Source organism: Hemibagrus wyckioides, linkage group LG18 (assembly GCF_019097595.1).
Source record: "Hemibagrus wyckioides isolate EC202008001 linkage group LG18, SWU_Hwy_1.0, whole genome shotgun sequence".
In the NCBI taxonomy this organism is placed as follows: Eukaryota; Metazoa; Chordata; class Actinopteri; order Siluriformes; family Bagridae; genus Hemibagrus; species Hemibagrus wyckioides.
Window position 1 is genome coordinate 4,088,633 of NC_080727.1, and position 18,584 is coordinate 4,107,216.

The 18,584-nt window shown below is 40.5% G+C and overlaps 1 protein-coding gene across 1 annotated transcript; it reads left to right on the forward strand.

Annotated features, from left to right (window-relative positions):
• Nucleotides 1–8,398: 8,398 nt before the first annotated feature.
• On the forward strand, nucleotides 8,399–18,552 carry stom (stomatin). Its single transcript, XM_058414659.1, has 7 exons — nucleotides 8,399–8,559; nucleotides 10,803–10,912; nucleotides 11,542–11,614; nucleotides 15,855–15,937; nucleotides 16,356–16,559; nucleotides 16,707–16,841; nucleotides 17,458–18,552. The coding sequence occupies exons 1-7, from the start codon at nucleotides 8,499–8,501 to the stop codon at nucleotides 17,644–17,646; spliced, it is 855 nt and encodes a 284-aa protein (XP_058270642.1). The 5' UTR covers nucleotides 8,399–8,498; the 3' UTR covers nucleotides 17,647–18,552.
• The last annotated feature ends 32 nt before the right edge of the window (nucleotides 18,553–18,584 follow it).

Here is an 18,584-nt window from a genome sequence, read left to right on the forward strand (position 1 = left end):
GATGTAAAGCTAAGCGCTTTCTTTGAAGAAAAATCTAGAGCTTAATTTCATTCTGAAAAAAAGAAAAGTTTTCTCTCGAATTTCTCGGACTATCCAGCAGAATAGACAAGTGAATGAAAATGCAGAGGTCTGAAAGCAGCATCAGATATTTCTGCCTCAGGCAGCTCAACCTGACCTGAAGAGTTACATCTCCTGCAAAACCTTCGATTTCTCCCTCTTTGCTCTTTCACTCATGCACTCTCTTTTGTCTCTCTGTCGAATTCAGTGGAAATGGCTTTGAGGCATCCGACTCAAGACATGCAACAAGCAACAGAAAGAGTGTAAACAAAAGTAAACAAAAGCTTTAAGTAGTGTTGAGCCTAAAGCCTCACACCTGCTAGAGCACTTACACACTGATGAAATGCACTGAAACTGCACCAGACAACCAAGACTCTATATCACACTATATATCCCGGGGTCATGCTGTATAGCTCTACAGCACTTCTGATTCCTTCCTGTAGCACACAGACTTTGAGCTGCATCCGAACGACAACAGATAGCAGAAAATAATGCATTTTTCTGCTGAAATGTCTGAGTGAAACCACCTTCAATGAATGGATCCTATTTATTACTTACCAACGGTTCATTTTTGTTGATTGTACATCTGCAAAAAAACTAAAATAAATAAAATTAAATAAAATGAAATTAAACAAAACAAAAACACCACTTCGGATATTACATACAAACCATCCTGAAGTATTTCCAGTGTTTTAAAGAGGGCTTAAAATTGCTGTGCTGACACTGGAGACTCCTTCCAAAAATACTATAGTATAATATTTAGTACATGATTAGGTTTTGTAGAAGTAGACTAAATTGAATAGATTAAATGAAAGACATATCATAGTACACTAAAATTCTACCTGGAGTTTACTATTTCAATCCTTTTACCCTGTAAAATATTTTGAAGATATTATTAGCACACTTCCAGCTGATGAAATTAGGTCAAGAAATCTAGATACACTTTCTACTTATGACCAGTTCGGATATTTTTTTTTTTTTTTGCGCAACTGAAGACCAAACTAAACGGGATGATAGGTAACAAAACAGGGATGTTTCTTGTTAGCTACAAGCTCAATTTAAGATAAAGTATTTGTTTGTTCTATATATTATTATTAAATAACAATCCAGGTATACTTAAACATTTTAAATATCAAAAATACACTTCATATACTGCTTTTTTTAGACCTGATATCATATCAGAAACAAGTACTTTGGTTAAGTTAGCGTCAAGTGGTCTCTCCTGAAATGGGCAAGTGCCACGCCTTACCAAAAACCCATGCCTTGAAAGTTGCCCCAGCTTGGCATAGTATACTATAGGGGCAGCAGTAGCTCAAGTGGTTAAGGCTCTGGGTTGTTGATCAGCACTGCCAAGCTGCCACCATTGGGCCTGTGAGCAAGGCCCTAAACCCCCCTGCTCCAGGGGCGCTACATCATGGGATATAGATGGGATATGCGGAGAAAGAATTTCACTGCGCATAAAAAGAAAGAAATTAAATATGTGGTAAATAAAGGCTACTTAGAGTAGTGAACTTCTTTCCATGATGGAATCACATGATAATATGAAGACATAATGATATTTCTCTTCAAGGGCTGGAAATTGCACATAAAACGTGCCATTTTGGGATTTATTTTCCAAGTACCTTTAGACGTGTTGTAATTATAATTGATCAAATATTGTTAGACGTAAACATAGAAAAGTATAAAAAGTAAACTGTAAGTCTACTTGAAACACCTGTCCAAGCGAATAAACCTGTAGCATATACTTCTTAAATTATTATAGAGGAAAGAAGAAGTCATTGAGTTTAATGTTGATAAACTCTGCATAATATGATCATGGACATGGCAGGAAAAGGTCAGATTTGATTTCAGCTCATGCTAAAATTGTTTGTTTTGTCTCCTTATTTCTCTTTGTAATGTCTATTTAGGGACTCTTGCTTCTATAATGCTTAAATATTGACATTAAGCTGTATAAAGTATCAATTTCTTTCTTTTTATCTTTCATAACGACTGCTTTCTTTCTCTCTCTCGTCCCACACGGTGTCTTGCAAAAACTGAGGTTAAAATTGTGCAGTTGGAATCTAATCATTTTATCCTTTATGGTGTTTTACGTATTTGCTTTTTGCCGTTCTTTCTCTCGTCTTTCCTGCAGCCTTAAATCCTAAATCCCCTTTCTGAATCCTATTGGGCTTGTGATGCGTCTTAATCAGTGTTCGGCTAATTCTGACCCACCTAAGTCACATCCCTCGCCACTTCCTGTAGCACCCAAGCGCCTGAACTCGCACTGAGACACACAAACTCCATCAGTAAGCAGCTTGTCGCGGGCACCCACACATCCATCTCGGCTGCAGTACAGATCATGGTTGGGCGCATTATGGTGATTTATCGCTCCCTGTGCCGCAGAACAGCGATAGATCAGGAGAGCAGCGGGGGACCTGGGGAGCCAGAGCGGGGGACAGGGGACACTCAGGCCCCGCCGAAAAACCCACCAATGATGAAGTGCTCAGTGACACACTGGTGATTTCATTGCCACAGCGGCCGTCCCGTACAAACAAATGTTCTCATGCCCTCCTACACGTATATATATATTTATGTCCATATGCAACTATTTTCTGCTGCCCTACACTGGGTTAATGTATACAGTAGCTGGAGTTTCATGGGGTGATGTGTCTTTTCTTTGCTTTTTACTTCCTCCCTCTTCTTTTGTGTGTGTGTGTGTGTGTTGCTTTCTGCAATGCAGACACACAGTGCAACTGGAATACGAGTGTTGCATATAAAAGCTTGCTTGGAGAGTTGGAGTAAAAGTGTGAAGTAAATGAATAGCTGCATTCTCCTCCAGGTATCTTCACTCAGAATAGGTTGGGGATGAATGTACACAGCTGTCTCTGGTGTATATATGCATATATTTAAAAATATATTTTAAAAAAGCACTCCGTATTCAGTCACTAGACACGGACACCTGTTCAGTCCAAGCTTCAGCAAAAGGATCTCAACCAAAGATCTCTGATTAGCAATAGGATTATGTCATTAAAAATGCACTAAGCGCTTTCCATCATGATGCTTCGCAGGACATTCATCCACCTTGCGTTGAGGTCCGTACAAAGGGAAACCCCTACATCTGTGCCTCCAGGGGGGACAGAAGCGAACAGGGTGAAGACGAAAGACCTCGTCTTCACGTCCCCATTACGGTCTCGTGCAGACGAGGCCTTTCAGCTAAACTGCTAACAATGGGCATTGGCGAAATCCCCCTTTTCCTACAGGAGGCCAGAGGCATGGACTCTATTATCATAGTCATTTAAATACAGTAATCTCATTTTCTGCATCAGCCACAAGGGCATGCCAAATTTTCAGTGTGTACGTGCGTTGGGGGTTACGCAGGATTAGTGTCCTTTTTTTCCATTCTGTTGAGATCGCCAACTCGTGCAATGCACACATGTGTGTGTTTGTAAGCGTGACAGCCTGGCGTTGGTGTGTGAAGGTATAATATCAGATCTGACAACAAAACTAGGGTGGAGGTTAAAAAAAAAGAAGAAAAAAAAAAAGACGCAAGCTGTTTCCATTCTTCTCGTCTTCCGGTCCAGTGGAAGAGTTGATGAGGTTTAAATGAAGCAGAATTAGGAGATCAAGCAGACAGAGAGCGGTGATGCTATCTCCCAGCCCGCTCCCACAGGACACCAGCTGACCTGGATGAAATGGAGAGAAGAGTGATAGGAGATAGGAGAGCAGAGAGAGCGCGAAGGCTGGTGGATATCCTCTAAATGTGATAATCTCCAATCACCTCTAACATCAGTTCTCGTCAAGGCCTCGCTTAATGAGCTCATAGTCAATCAGGCATAATGCTGCATCTCTGCTGCGTCTTTCTCTCTTCCTCTCATCATTGTTGTTCTTTTGATTTAATCCGCCTCTCTTCAGCTGACGGGAAAAGCCTATTACCCTGGCCTTGCTGCTCTCGCCTATCTAAATGCTAACGACGTTAGGGAGAGATGCGATGCTTCCACGAGGACGGAGCTTAATCTGATGGAGTCTTGAGCCCTGATCTGTTGTGTCTTACCTTTGTTAGATGAACTGCTTGGTGGGGGTATTAACTTAGCCAAGATGTCCCTCCTTGTGTACTGACCCAGTCTGTGTAAGGTCAGCGCCCCTCATCAGCGCTCGCTTCCCCACTCCTCAGCCCCTGCTGCCCTTTCACAGTCTAACTTCCGTCGTGTTTAGCTCACGTTAATTTCAGCCACTCAGATATTGATGGAAAAATTGGAAGTGTCTTTGGAAGTGTCAGGACTCGCTTCCCTGATAATATCAGTTACGTCGGCCTGATTGGATGTGGCTGGTGAAGTGGGCTGGAAAAGCCTGGGGTAAAAGCCCTGGGTCACCTTGTAAACCAGAGCTGTGTCCGGTTCGATCTGACTCACGCTGATGTGTGTATTGCCGAGGTCTCTGCGGCTGCATTATGGTATCACCCTCCCTCAAACACATTATATAAATTATCACCTTCTTATTGCTCCCAAGCCAGCTCAGCAAGGAGGCGGCGGGTTTGCTGAGACGCACGTCCTCGCTGTCCTTTACGCTTTATTGCCAGCTTGCCTGTCCCCTGCGCTTACCAAGCCCCTCCTTTTTTCCGATTTCCCCTGTTTCAAACCTGTGTTTGATTTCGCACTGGCCAATGAAACAGCAGTAGGTGAGATTGGGAGTGAACAATCAATCTTTGTAATGCGATCGGAAGATGGTGCACTGTGAGTAAATGTTTGCACAGGCGCTCATCCAGGCTTGCCATCAAACCCATTCTAGTGGAAGAGGAAATCAATCCAGGGCAGGTCTCTCTCACTTTTTCTCTGTCTGTCTGTCTCTCTCTCTCTCTCTCTCTCACTGTCTCTCCTTCTGTCTTCTCAACAACAGGAGGGTATCAAGCGCATTATAATCCACAGCTCTGTGCATTTTTCATATAGACTTGCCTTTTTATGTTTTATGTACAGCAGCTCAGGGGAGAGCAGCTGTGTGGGCCCTCGATCCTCTCTGACAGAGAACTCATTTCACTGAGAGAGATGGGGCAGAATGTAAAGCGTCCTGAGCTTCTTTTTACTGTCTCAGCACAACAGGACAACCCAAAATCCATCAGTTCCACTTGGCAAAACATCCGTTTAACGCTACTAATACTGATGTTGTAAACTATGCTAGTTTCCTGAAAGCATTGTAAAGTTAAAATCGTCAATGTGATGCTCACTCTACCATCTAAGACAGATTTCTCTGCATTCATGTTTTTGGGAGAGTCAGACTTGGGCTATTTTTGCTGTATTTATTGTAAAGAAAAAGATAAAAAACAAGATTTCAAATATTGCTTACATACATACTGTTAAGTGCCAATATTTAATTGTGTTAAGTACATTTTCAATTCAGTAAAAAGACATTAACTGTATACTTAAAAAATACAATACAAAAAATAATGTAAAAAAATTATTGTTTTATACATTTTGATTTTTTTTTTGGTAATATTTTGGTTTTATTATTACCTTTTAATACTTGTCATTAAAAAAAATCAAATAAACAAAGAAAGTTTTATATAAATATATATAATAATAATTTATAATTTATATAACTTTATATAAATATACACTGCATATGCTAGTAAAAAAAATTCCAAAAAAGTTCACGATCACAATTTTTTTTTATTTTAGAGAAATATACAAAATCTAAAAATAGTTAGCTACAATTACCAGTAACCCATAAAGAATACAAAAAAAATTTAAAAAACAAACAAAAAAAACAAAAATCATACTTATATTTTTAGTTATTGTAAAACATCTATTACTGCCATTAGTTATTTAATAACCACGTCATATTTGTGTTGTTTCCTTAATAAATCTACTATTTTATTCTATTTTTTGGAGGCTCCTGAACCACAGTAGTTGGTAAGATGGTAAGATGCTTAACAAAAATGAAACATGTTTAAATTAAATGTCTACACTTGCCGCCATATTTCCTGTGTCTGTGCTTTTAGGAGAGAAAACAGATGGCAGGAAGCTTCAGCAGCTTTTCCCACGCTGAGGATGGCACAAGCGTCTTCATGCGCTGAATGCCATCTATTAATTCTCAACACAGGAACAGTTTGAAGAGCAATACTGCCTTCTTCTGGCCTAACACTCTCACTGTAGTCTGGTATAGTAATCAGATTCAGGTTCATCAAACACAGGAGCAGGTTTGTTGTGCATGCTGTCTTATTTTATGCCATACTTCTGCTTATTATTAGGGATGTGGCTTAATAGGGTGGCACGGGGTGGCACAGGGTGGCAGGAGCCACTCCACCTGCTTATTAGTCATATGTATAGCACTGCATTACTTTGTGCCACTAAAGCTTGGATACACATCGCTGTTGACGATTTGTTCCTGTCGGAGATGTCATTGTCCATTTGGGATTTTTTAAAGCCTCGTTTTTACTGAAAAAAAAAAAATAGATAAATGAAAGAATGAAAGGCATGACACGTAGTACAAGTGTTGGGTTGGTTCTTTGTCTATATCATATCAACCATTGCTTAATTATCAATCACTGTGAGTCCTCTGAAGGTTTTCCCAATGACAAAAAGGAAGCTTCGGGAAATAAAAACCCAAGAGTAAGATACAACTGGAAAATAAGAGAGTGACTTCTGCTTACAGCCCTGAAAAAAAAGGAAGATCACTGTGGGCTTCTAGGTAAAAGAAGAGCATATTTTCACGCCTGAGAAGGTGGCGTTAGGCCTTAACTGGCTGCTGCTGGACACTTGTCCCAGCTTGATGCTTTGTCAATGTGCTGTGACTAAGCCAAGGGGGTCCCATCTCCCCCTCTCCTTAGCCTAATTAAAAGAGGATTATCCAGCATGGAGTCCCAGCCCACTCCAGTGTGCAGTGCGTACTTTCCCCTTACTTTTTCAGGATAATCACACCTCCAGGAAATGGAAGGGAATGGGGTAAGGGGCTTTCTGGATGGCTGCCCAGAAAAGGAAGGCAAAGGAGAGTTGAGCTTCTGGGCTTGATCTCTTTGAGTGGATGAGAACAGCTCACCAGGTCCGTGTCCTCCTCCTCGTCTTTCTCTCGCTTGCCCGTTCTGCTCTGCATCTCAATATAAGATCTATAGTATGATGCCTGCTTTAAACCCAGTGTTTACCTGGACAGATTATACATATGGAATAATGTTTGCAGAATAATGTTCTCAAACAAGCTTTGTTCATGTTTTTATAGCTTTCACCTCTATTCACAAGTGACTCACTTGTAATTTGTGTCTTGCAGACATTACAGTGAGAACCAATGGTAGGTATACCTTCTAAAGCTGACTAGTTAAATACATAAACAATCTACTTTTCAGTGTGGAATTCATGCACCAGAAGCATCAGCGATCACTCCAATTGTCTTTCCCAGCTTTATTTGAGTTAATTCTGTCTCCACGTACACATACTGAGAAGTCATATATATGCCAGGACATACTGAAAACAACCTTACAGGTTTATGTGAATCAGACAGTAAATGAGAAGAGACTTAGTGGGGAATTGAAGAATTAAGAAAAGTCTAGATTGAAGTATCACATGCAACAAACACAGCTCAGTCTCATGCATTTACATAGAAAATGAATAATCCTCCATCATCAAGTGTCATCTTTTGCTTGCTAATATCAGTGCAGGGTTACAATTTTTCCTAGTTTGGGGTGGGTGTTTTCCCCAAAAAATCTACTTTCTCCAACATCTCCACAATCATATATATATGTACAGACTTATGGTGACGTTTTTGCATTTCAGTTCCTACCAAATTGTAACTTTTATCTGTATTTATCCAGGTAATTTGTATTCAGCTATTTTGCATGAGCTATGATGCTAGGGCTAGGGTTAGTGAATAAATAAACACGTGTTTTAGGAGGCAGAGGAATTTGTCTTTGGTAAAACGTCTTTCTTTGAAGAATTTGAACCTGCACTTGGGCTTTAACCAGAATATTTATTCATTTATCTACTTTTTCTTTTAAAGAATATCATTACTTTCTCCACCATCCTCTAGGTTAAACAGATCGAGTTCAATGTAATGTAATATTTAATTCTTGCCGCTAGGTGGCGGCAGTGGGTTTGTTAAATTTGGAGGCCTTTGTCTCCAAAATTTGGAAGATCCTTTGTCATGGGTATCACAGTAGTAACGCGGTAGTGCTGGAAAAGCTTATAAAAACGAATTTGCAGTCGTCTTCTTTGGTTGAAAAACCCTATTTGCATTGTTTTGTTTACAGGCAAATCTAGACCTTAGAGACATGGTGGACACCCTGGTTCGTTACGTAGAAACGCGTAGGGGGCGTGGATCGAGGCAGTCACTAGCCAATCCTGGCGAGGGGCGGGTGAGTTATCTCTCGTGGTCACCACTGCGGCTCACTCCTTTGTATTACGTTTTGCTACGTGATCCTCAGGGAGCGCGGGACGGGACTGTTGTTTTGGTTGTACATCGTCGTTAACGGTATTTCAAGCATGGAGGACAGTACGGAATCGTACAAAGTGAAAGGAGAGAGGACGAGAGACAAACAAGCAGGTAACATTACATTGCAGCTGTTTACATTTTGCACAATAATCAGTGAGCGTTGTTTTAATTAATGGTGACGGTGTGCGAGGGGCGGGCCACATTTATTTTATGTAGACGCAGCTGTTACGTAATCTAATGCTGTCTTATATTTGCATTTTTTTTTGTAAATATTTGCCATTTAAAACTACATATAACTAATATTTTATAGGCATAAGTGCACATTCCTGCACTTTCCATGCTTTTCTTTAGTGCTCCAATACACACATGGTGCATCTAAGCAGCTGTCTTTCCTGAAGTGCAGTGGGTGTCACTGCAGGGGAAAACACTCAAATGTGCAAGAAAGGTTGTATTCCAGGATCAGGGATCAGGGTTAGAAACTTTCCTGTATCATTATTATTTAAAAAAAATAGGGGTGTGGCACCATGGTGGGCCGGTGCCACCCTTACACCATCTCCTCTGCCACCCCAACTCTGGCCTGGGATCTCAGTGGTGTCAGAGAAGTACTGTATATCTCTTTTTCTGCAAGTCATGCAGGCTTAATGAATCATAGCCAGTTAATATTTATTTAAATCACTGTCTTGCACTTACTCTGTTATACAAAGCAGTTTAATCAGGAAGTATCCAGCAAGTATGAAGCCAGATATTTCGCAAAGTCAGCGTTGTCATACCAACCAAAAAAATCCTGATGAAAAAAATCCATCTAGCTGAGCGAGTCAAACTAGTGGACTGTTTATTTTTGCCAGGATTTCTGCTCAAGAAATGCTTCTGAATTTACAGTATCCTGTGTACAATGTGATACAATCTAGTGGCATTTCAGAAACCAGCTTGCAAAGATGCCCTCAGCTCTTCGTGTGTATAAGATTACACTATACCTCAAATAGGAAACATTTAGTGAAATGGGGTTAGTGGTTCACATGATCTGTTTTCTTTATCTTTGTTCTAATAGACATATCTGGAAAATCTAGTCTAGCTGGGCTAGATATTATATATTAGAGCTGCTAGTAGCTTAAACGACAGTGTGGTCGAATTCTCAGTTCTGATTGGTCAGAAGGTGGTCATTAACAGCCGCTCCGGTTGTATCCGGTTGAGCCTCCAGTGTCAGGGCTTTAGGTAAAGTTGTTCCTTTACATTTTCCGAAATGACGTTTCACCTTGTGGTTTTTTGGCAACAAGATAGAAAGAATTTTTTTTCCTGTTTCCGTAATTATAAAAATAAATAAATAAAAGAACGACTGTTTACAGCTGCTGTAATGTAAGCGATAAAGAGAACTAAATTTGTAGATGTTTCGTTGATGTTCAACACCATTAAATGTGGAAACGGTGATTGGATAACAATGTAACATGTTAATTAACTTGCTATTACAGCAACAAGTGTTTTGTTCCATTTTGTTGTTAAAGTCTGTTACTATTGTTTAATTTTTCAGTTATAGAAAGAAAGACAGGTCCGACATGTTAACAGTGCCTCCAGGTTTATTATTTAAGCAAAATCAATCAATCTCCACAACAAATTTTGGCCGAGACACGATGTGCAGCGTCATCACAACACGCATTCAGCCAAAGTCCTCTTCGATTCGTGTGAATAAACATGAATGCAGCTCTCGTAGAAAGTAAAACTGGTAGGAGTTTAAAAGAAGAATCCTGTCCTTGAGATTTTACCAATTTGAATAGTTTTCCTCAAAAAAAGGCAAAGCCACAAAATCAATCATTCTGGTCAACAATCACAAATAACCCTTAAAAATCCATTGATTTGCTTTACCATAAAGTCCATGTCCAACTGAGATAAATAAAGACATTCTAGACACAGTGAGCTCACAAATATAGTATTTTATAATAAATACCATTATCTCACGCACAGCCTTTTGCAGTTGAAAGTAGATTACGTTCATTCTTTATTATTTATGTGTTATCTGAATGTTTATTTCTAACCTACTGCCTTATTGTTCTTATTGCATTTGCTGGACGATCACTGAGAATTTTCTTAGTGTCCTGTATTTTACTCCTTGCTGTTTTCAGATCAGTGCCATTATACAGCTAAAAATAAAATAAAACGCTTCTAACTCCATGCCTAGCGTTTATTATGTCGCGTGGGTTTTTCACATTAGAGGTCTCAAACCCAAGGCAGCTTCTGGATTGGCTTGATTTATTGATTTGTTAATTCATTAACCCTGGTGCAAACCGGTTGAAACCGGACGTAGTGCTTCGTCCGTGTGGTTTAAGAAGATGGATTTAGTTGTTTCATTTGCTTTTTTGTAGTTTTCGAGAGCTCAGACAGTGACATGGGACTCTGCGGCTGGTTCCTGGTGCTGTTCTCCATCCTCCTGACCATCCTCACTCTGCCCATCTCCATATGGATGTGCATTAAGGTAAGTGGCTTCACGTTTGCGTCCACGTTTCAGAGTGCTGTCGTTCGGGTCAAGTGGTTTAAGGTTTGTTATTTCTAACCGGAAAAGTCACAGCTAGTACAACGATGACCTTCTACAATTACACGACAATAACACTTCATTATGCCGATTCTGTTCAAGGGTCAGTTGGGAAATGGGACATGCTCGCCTGACATCCTTTAACGTAATGAGAAATCGCATCAGCAGTACTCATGCTCATTGCCTTAAGCACTGCTGGGGTGTAGTTAATGGAATTCAGTCTCCTACCCAAGGGATATAAAGCATCTGGGATGCTTTGTACACTTTTCTGGTAGCAAGCTTCAGAATTGTGACTTATTGGCTTTCTGTGGCCAACACCACAATGAGCTTTTCAGCTTTTTCCGTGTTTTGCATGTACAAGTACATGTACATGTTTCCAGGCAGACTCTGCGTCTGGATCCTTCGCCATTCCAGGCAAATTCATTCTTTCTGTGAAAGCTGGTGCTGCGTAATTAAAGACAAAACATAACACATATTTCTAGCATTTTTTTTGTTGTTGTCTAAAGTTAGTGAAGTAGGTGATAAGGTTATGCTCAGATTATAACTGCAAATCTGTCCGTTTATCCCGACAGATAGTCAAGGAGTACGAACGAGCCATAATCTTTCGCCTCGGCCGTATTTTGCGAGGAGGAGCCAAAGGACCAGGTGAGACTGTTCGACCTAGAAAAGTAGAAAACGCTGTTGGAAATCTTGTATGCTTTTCTGAATGAATGAATCCGTAGAGGAGTATTCGTCATACTTCTGTACAGTCAAGAGATAAATTACTGAATTATTGTATAGAGCTAGAAATGTAATAAAGGGTGTAGGTTAGGATGTGAGGAATAAAAAACAGGACTGGACATGCGGGTGAAAATAGGAAAAAAATCAACGGTTATTTTGTATTTTCTTATAACAGTAGATCCTTAATTCTTATAGGCTATTTTCTATTTCTTTTTTTCTTGATTAAAGAATGAAATCATCATGAAATCATTTTAAAAAAAAATTTATTTATACATTAATAGCGTCCTTGTAGCCAGAAACACTATTAAAGCGGCTAATCAACGCTGTAAATCAGCAGATTTGACAGCTCTGCATTATAGTATTATAACGTTAGTACAAATAACGTAAGGAATAACAAGGTATTTATTAATGTGTTTAGTTAGAATATGATTTTATTCTATTTAAAAATGTGGACAAATGCCTTTGAGTCACATTTAAAAGAAATAGGACGTGCAGCTGGAGCAACCAGAGCCAAATGCATGATCATTCATCATGTGCAGTTCAGTTCTGGTAAATTACCTTCCAAAAGTGGGCGACCTGACACAAAAAAGAAAGAAAAAATCCCACAATGCACGGCACAAACCAAGGAGAGTCAATGCTCACTGTGTTCTCTCCCTGGGCACGGCGTCCGCAAATCTCTACGAGTGGAAAGATTTGTTCTCGTTGTTGCATAACAGTTCTCAAATGATTACTTACTTAGTGATGTTTAACTTGCGTTTAATGATTTAAAAAAAATCCTCAAGCCTAGCTTATGATCCTGATTGAAGTGCGATGACAGAAACGTGTGCAAGCGAACAAATTTTATCTTTATATAATAAAATTTTATTTTATTACGTGTAAAACTTTAAAGTGGTGACTGATTCTGATTAGAATTTCGCCAGAGGAGACAGAATCCTTAGCAGTCTACACGACAAGTTACACCTATTCACCACCTAGGGAAGTAAAGAGCAGACTGAGACGCAGCCTAATACTAATAAAGGTCTGAAGAAAAATTTCCCAGTCAATTCTGTAATAAATGAGACAGCCCGTTTGCTTATAAAACCTCTTCAGCAGGCTGAGCCCACAGCTTGGGCTACATGATACCTGTTTATTTGCTTTTACTCCATACTGCTATTAAAATCCCGAACTGGCTTCTCACGAAGTGTTTGTTCAGCTTTTGTATGACAGATGCTCCACGTAATTAAATCTAATGATAAATGGATGGTTTTTATTTAACAAAGAAAAGCATCTAATTTTATATGCTTTTGCTAAGGATAATCAAATTGTGTTTTTTGGATGGTGATGGAACGGGAGGTATGTTTAAAGTGTGCTCTAAGGTAAGTGATAAGTTTTTGAGTTTTCCCACTTTAAATTAGAAAAATATAGTACCATTCTTTAACAAACACAAACTCGGTCACGTCTGGTCACATCATGCCACCGCACCATTGATTTTTTCCCCCTATAACGGCACACACCGTCATGTTTTATTCCGCCAGTGGTCTGTGTGGCACACAGTGAAACCTGCCACAGAGAATAAACAAAGTGCGACTGTTTTTCCGTTCCTGTTGGCCTATATTCAGCATCCGTCCTTCGCTGGGGCAGTTTTGAAATGCCAGCTAAGATCACATCTGATATAAAGAACAAAAGGACTGTAGAGTCATGCTTGTGTAAGCAAAAACGGCCGACAGGACGGCCGGACCGAACAGAGAGCGAGCTAGAAGACCTTATTGTCTGTAGTCATAAATCACCTATTAGAATGAAAACGTAAGGCACCAGTGACAGGTTGTTTATTCCATAAACATCCCAAGATCTGTTATATTCTGAAGAGAAATCAGTAAGCGACTCACATGATTGCGTCTTCATACTCAGGGCAGTTACGTTACATTACATTAGCCTTCATCCAGCTTGCCCTTCTGGAGCGTCTAATTCACTTAATGCCCCAGACATGCAATTCATAGCCGTTTTTTATGATCTTTGTCTCTGTTGCCATGGCGATGGGATGGCTCAGGAGCAGACCACACAGGCCTCCACTAAGTGTCATGATCAGATTGCTTCCATATGATGATTCTGTTGTGGAAGAGACAAAGAAAGGCTGGAAAGGACCTTGTCTTAGGAAGGCAACAGAAAATCAACAACGTTTGTGAGCATTTTCTAATGAGTTATTGGCACATCGGCAAGGTGTTATGAGATGCACGGCTTGAGTTTTAAAGCCAAAAGCACAACCTGTTTGCATCTCCAGCCTTGCTGTGTTTTATTCCTTATCTGTCTTGTGCCTCAGCAGCAGCTGTATAAAATGAAGACACTTTAAATCAGCGGTCTCTCAACTGGACCAGTTTTAGGGAGGTTAGCCCTGCGTTCCTTAGCTCTTAACATGCTGTAACTTATCTCTCTCTTTATTTGGCTTTCCTTTGGTCAGCGTGTCGGTATTTGACCTTGTGGGACGTAAAGAATCTCCCATCAGGCTTAGAGTATTGAGAGAAGTAACTAACATTAGAACTAGTCAGCTTCGCCGTCACTGACCTGCTCATGGCCTGAAAGCTGATCTCGAAGCTCGATATTACGTCCTTGAGATGCAAAGCGAGCACTACAGCTGTGAGCATGGTGCAGAGCAAAACGGGAAAAAAAAAAAACTCATCAACAACAGCATAATGAAACCCAGACGCCGATCTGACTCACTTCCCATGTGCCTTTTGAACAGCAGTAGGTTTCAGTTACATGTTTACCTTCAACATGTCGCTCTTACATGCGCTGTTTTCTATCACTGCTCTTGTCTTTCTATGCTTTATTCAAAAGTAGATTTCTATCAGAGGGAATCACCTTTAATGAAATGGATTTGTGGAGCAATAAACGGTGAAGGACAATTTATTGGATGAAACAAAAAACTCAAAACCAGATGCCTGGAAATTACCCTCTAGTCAGCTTAGAGCAAGCTTAGTTGAATGGGTAGTGAATGAATGGATGGATGGATTGATGGATAATAAATAAATCTTCCTTAAACACCATTTTCGTACAGCAGATATTGCCTCTTGGGCTGAGATTTGTATGATTAATGTTCTTATAATGGGGATGTGGTAGCTTAGTGCTTAAGGTGTTGGACTGCTGATCAGCAGATTTTGAGTTTGAACTCCAGGTCTACCAAGCTACCGCTGCTGGGCCCCTGAGCCAGGCCCTTAACCCAGTAATTGCTAAGTTGTATAAAAAATGGGATAAAATGTAAGTCGCTCTGGATAAGGATGTCTGCCAAATGCCAGAAATGCAAATAAATGGAATTTAAGACAGCTGTTTATATGGTAAAGTTTTCTGTAAGGAGGTTTAGCAGTTTGAAAAGAGTCTCAAAGCTTGAAACAGTCCAAAGTAAAGGATTAGGTTTTCCAAAACACTGTGCAGTTTTGTAGCAGCATGACATTTTTTTCTGTTCTTTATTAGCTTAAAGATTATAACTGCTATAGCGCAAGTGATAACAGGAACTAACTCATTTCCTGGAGCATGGAATTTTCCGCTCTGGAGAATCGATGTCGTATAAAAGATGAACAAAATCCTTCAAGGTTGTTGTTTTCTAAAGTAATTGACTTCACAGCGGTAACACTCCCTAACACTGTCTCTGATTTACATGGAGCTTCATACCACCATCTTGTCGAATATTTTCCTCCTAAAGCGAATCTAGAATGAGAAGCAAAGCATGCGATGAATTATTTCTTACTCTGCAACAGCATCCTAACCCATGCAACACATCTTGGTGGTTTTATTGTGCATTGTGGTTACTCGGGGGATTCACGCTAAAAGCACGAGTGAGAGTCTGATGCGCCTTTAGGCAGGATTAATTGCACTGCATAAAAAAAAAATACAGTACAATATGAGTCCACTTAGCTGACCGTGATTTCGGCTTTCAGGTTGAATTGGCCACTTTGCCATGATGTCATTTACCACAACAATGTTCTTTCTGAGAAGCGCTCTGTGTGTGTAGTCAGAGCAGGTTTATATGGTAAAATAAACAGGAAGTTGCCCCAAAAAACACTGTAGCCAGATTACACTGCTGCATACTGCCGAGTTTGGTTTCACAGAAGTATGAAGAGGAGTAAAGGAAACGTGGTGGTTGTTTGTTTTTCTGACATTGAGTGTGTTCTGGTGTTGTGGCTTCATCCTGCAGGTCTTTTCTTTATACTGCCCTGTACTGACAGCTTCGTTAACGTGGACATGCGCACCATTACGTTCGACATCCCCCCCCAGGAGGTGAGATATATCTGTATATGTGAACACGCCACACAAATTGTTGATTGTTAATCGTCGGTAATGAACAGATGAGAAAAGAATACAAGACTCATGCTGTTGTAATGTCACTCCACCGTGTCGTTGAAGAACAATGTTATACAATACCGCATTTTTAGCAGTAGGAGGATGGGTTGAGTCAGGGAAAAAATGTGTCCTAGCTGGTGGGATTCCATTTGTTGTTATGGCTCATGCAGTGTGCGTGTGTGTGTGTGTGTGTGTGTGCATGGGTGTGTGTGTGTACGTGCATGGGGGTGAATGTGTGTGTACATGGATGTGTGTGGGTGTGTTTGGATGTGTGTATGTGCGTGTGTACATGGATGGCTGGGTGTGTGTGTGTGTACATGGATGGGTGGGTGTCTGTGTGTGTTTGTGTCCTCAGGTTCTCACTAAAGACTCTGTGACAGTGAGTGTGGATGGTGTGGTGTATTACCGCGTGCAGAACGCCACTCTGGCTGTGGCCAACATCACCAACGCAGATGCTGCCACTCGCCTCCTGGCACAGACCACTCTCAGGAACGTCCTGGGCACCAAGAACTTGTCTGAGATCCTGTCTGACCGTGAAGAGATTGCCCACAGCATGCAGGTGAGATATTTACACACAAACACACACACCCCAGAAATGTAGTCGAGTTACTTACCAGTTACTTATCTCCAAGTGTCATATCAGCAGTCCATATTGAGTTGAATTCATCCCTCTTTCTCTCTCTCTCTCTCTCTCTCTCCCCTCCAGTCCACTCTGGATGATGCAACTGATGACTGGGGCATTAAAGTGGAGCGGGTGGAGATTAAAGACGTTAAACTGCCCCTACAGCTCCAGAGAGCTATGGCTGCTGAGGCCGAGGCTACGAGGGAGGCCAGAGCTAAAGTGAGAAACACACACAGACATAAATATAACTAGACACATACAATACTTTTACACAGGGTGGATTCAGGGTCTCTTCCGGCTATCAACAGCTTTCACAGCTGAATTTTAACTTCAACACAGGAAACACTGCAGGAAACGAATGCCCCCTTTTCTCAGCGCTCATTTTATTGTTATATTTAGAACCTTCTTACTTTTATTATTCCTCACTTTGTCAGCCTGCTGCTCTCAGAATGGCCCTTTCCCATGACCATGGAAAAAGATGTTTACATTAGGGGCACACAAGAACGCAGTTTTAAATAAATAAAATGTGAGCAGCTGCCTCGGGGACCTGCAAAGAGGAGTATTGTAAAAGCAGGGAATGGTAAAAAGCTGGAAATAAAACACCACAACTCTTCTTATACCACAGAGTTGCAGCTTATAATAGCGTCTAATGTTGAGGAACGTCCATGCGAATGGTTTCTGTTATTGCTTATGTTATAGCAGTTATATACATCTTTTCTTCGTCGGGTGTGTTTGTATCTTTCGAAGTTCGTGAGAGAAAAAAACAGCCTGCAAAAAAGTTTCTACTGAGAGAAAAAACTCTCTCTCTCTCTCTCTCTCTCTCTCTCTCTCTCAGGTGATTGCGGCTGAGGGCGAGATGAACGCGTCTCGAGCGCTGAAGGAAGCCTCTCTGGTCATCGCCGAGTCTCCGTCTGCGCTGCAGCTGCGCTACCTGCAGACCCTCAACACCATTGCCGCCGAGAAGAACTCCACCATCATCTTCCCGCTGCCGATCGACATAATGCAGTCGTTCATGAAGCACTGAGCTATGAACACGTTTTACACACACACACACACACACACACAGATTTTTGCTGTACTGTAGTGATGTTTTTATCACACTGAGTCAGCGCTAATCTGACAGCAGCATCATTGATAATGTTTCTGTTAGGGCTGGCGATACGGTAAAAGATATCGTATCACGATACATACATACATACGTATTGTATAAATTTAGTTTCACCCTGAAATATGTAAGAACTAAACACTTCCCCTCAAATCAGCTGCTTTCTGAGTTTGTAATTGTTCTAAAGTCCTAATGATATCACAAAGCCGAGGTGGTTAGTGACTAAACTGATCACGGGATCGATATTATATCCCGTAACGCAGCCCTAACTTCTCCGTGCCTACTCCATTCTGTGACAGAGCTGCTATAACAACCATATCTACCCTTCTTAAGCCTTAAACATCAACTCCTCATAAAGCAACACGAAGTTCATGTGTAGCGTTTCATGGTTAACTGATCTACTTCAAGTTTCCTAATATCTACTCAGTATTTTTCTAACATATTTAAGCATGAAAATGATATTCTATATAAATATACATTATAAGTAGTGATAAGTAGCTCTATGCCAATGCTTTGCCTATAGTTTAGATTTTAATCAGCTTTGCAGTGTGTTTATTCGCTTTATTCTTGCGCACCCTACTCTTACGCATTTGGTCGTTTTTTGGGATTAGGAAGGAATACGGCTCAGCTGTTCAGAACGCATCTCATACACATTGCTGCCATTTTGTATTCCATCCCTCTTCCTGTCTCAGATGTGCCATATTCATTGTCCAGTGTCATCTTGCTTGTCTTTTTTTCTAAATTTACACGCACTGAAAGTTTTTTGTATTGTGTTCTTAATCTTAAATGCACATACATGTAATCATATCAAAGTCATTTATTTCTTATCAGGGTCTGTGTATGTTCTTTACAATCTG

What these genes read in the sequence shown, in the direction of transcription:
- stom (XM_058414659.1), top strand. Translation starts at nt 8,499, where the DNA reads ATGGAGGACAGTACGGAATCGTACAAAGTGAAAGGAGAGAGGACGAGA. An exon ending in AGGAGGAGCCAAAGGACCAG is followed by an intron (nt 11,615 to 15,854) that starts GTGAGACTGTTC and finishes TTCATCCTGCAG; the next exon opens with GTCTTTTCTTTATACTGCCC. An exon ending in CGAGGGAGGCCAGAGCTAAA is followed by an intron (nt 16,842 to 17,457) that starts GTGAGAAACACA and finishes TCTCTCTCTCAG; the next exon opens with GTGATTGCGGCTGAGGGCGA.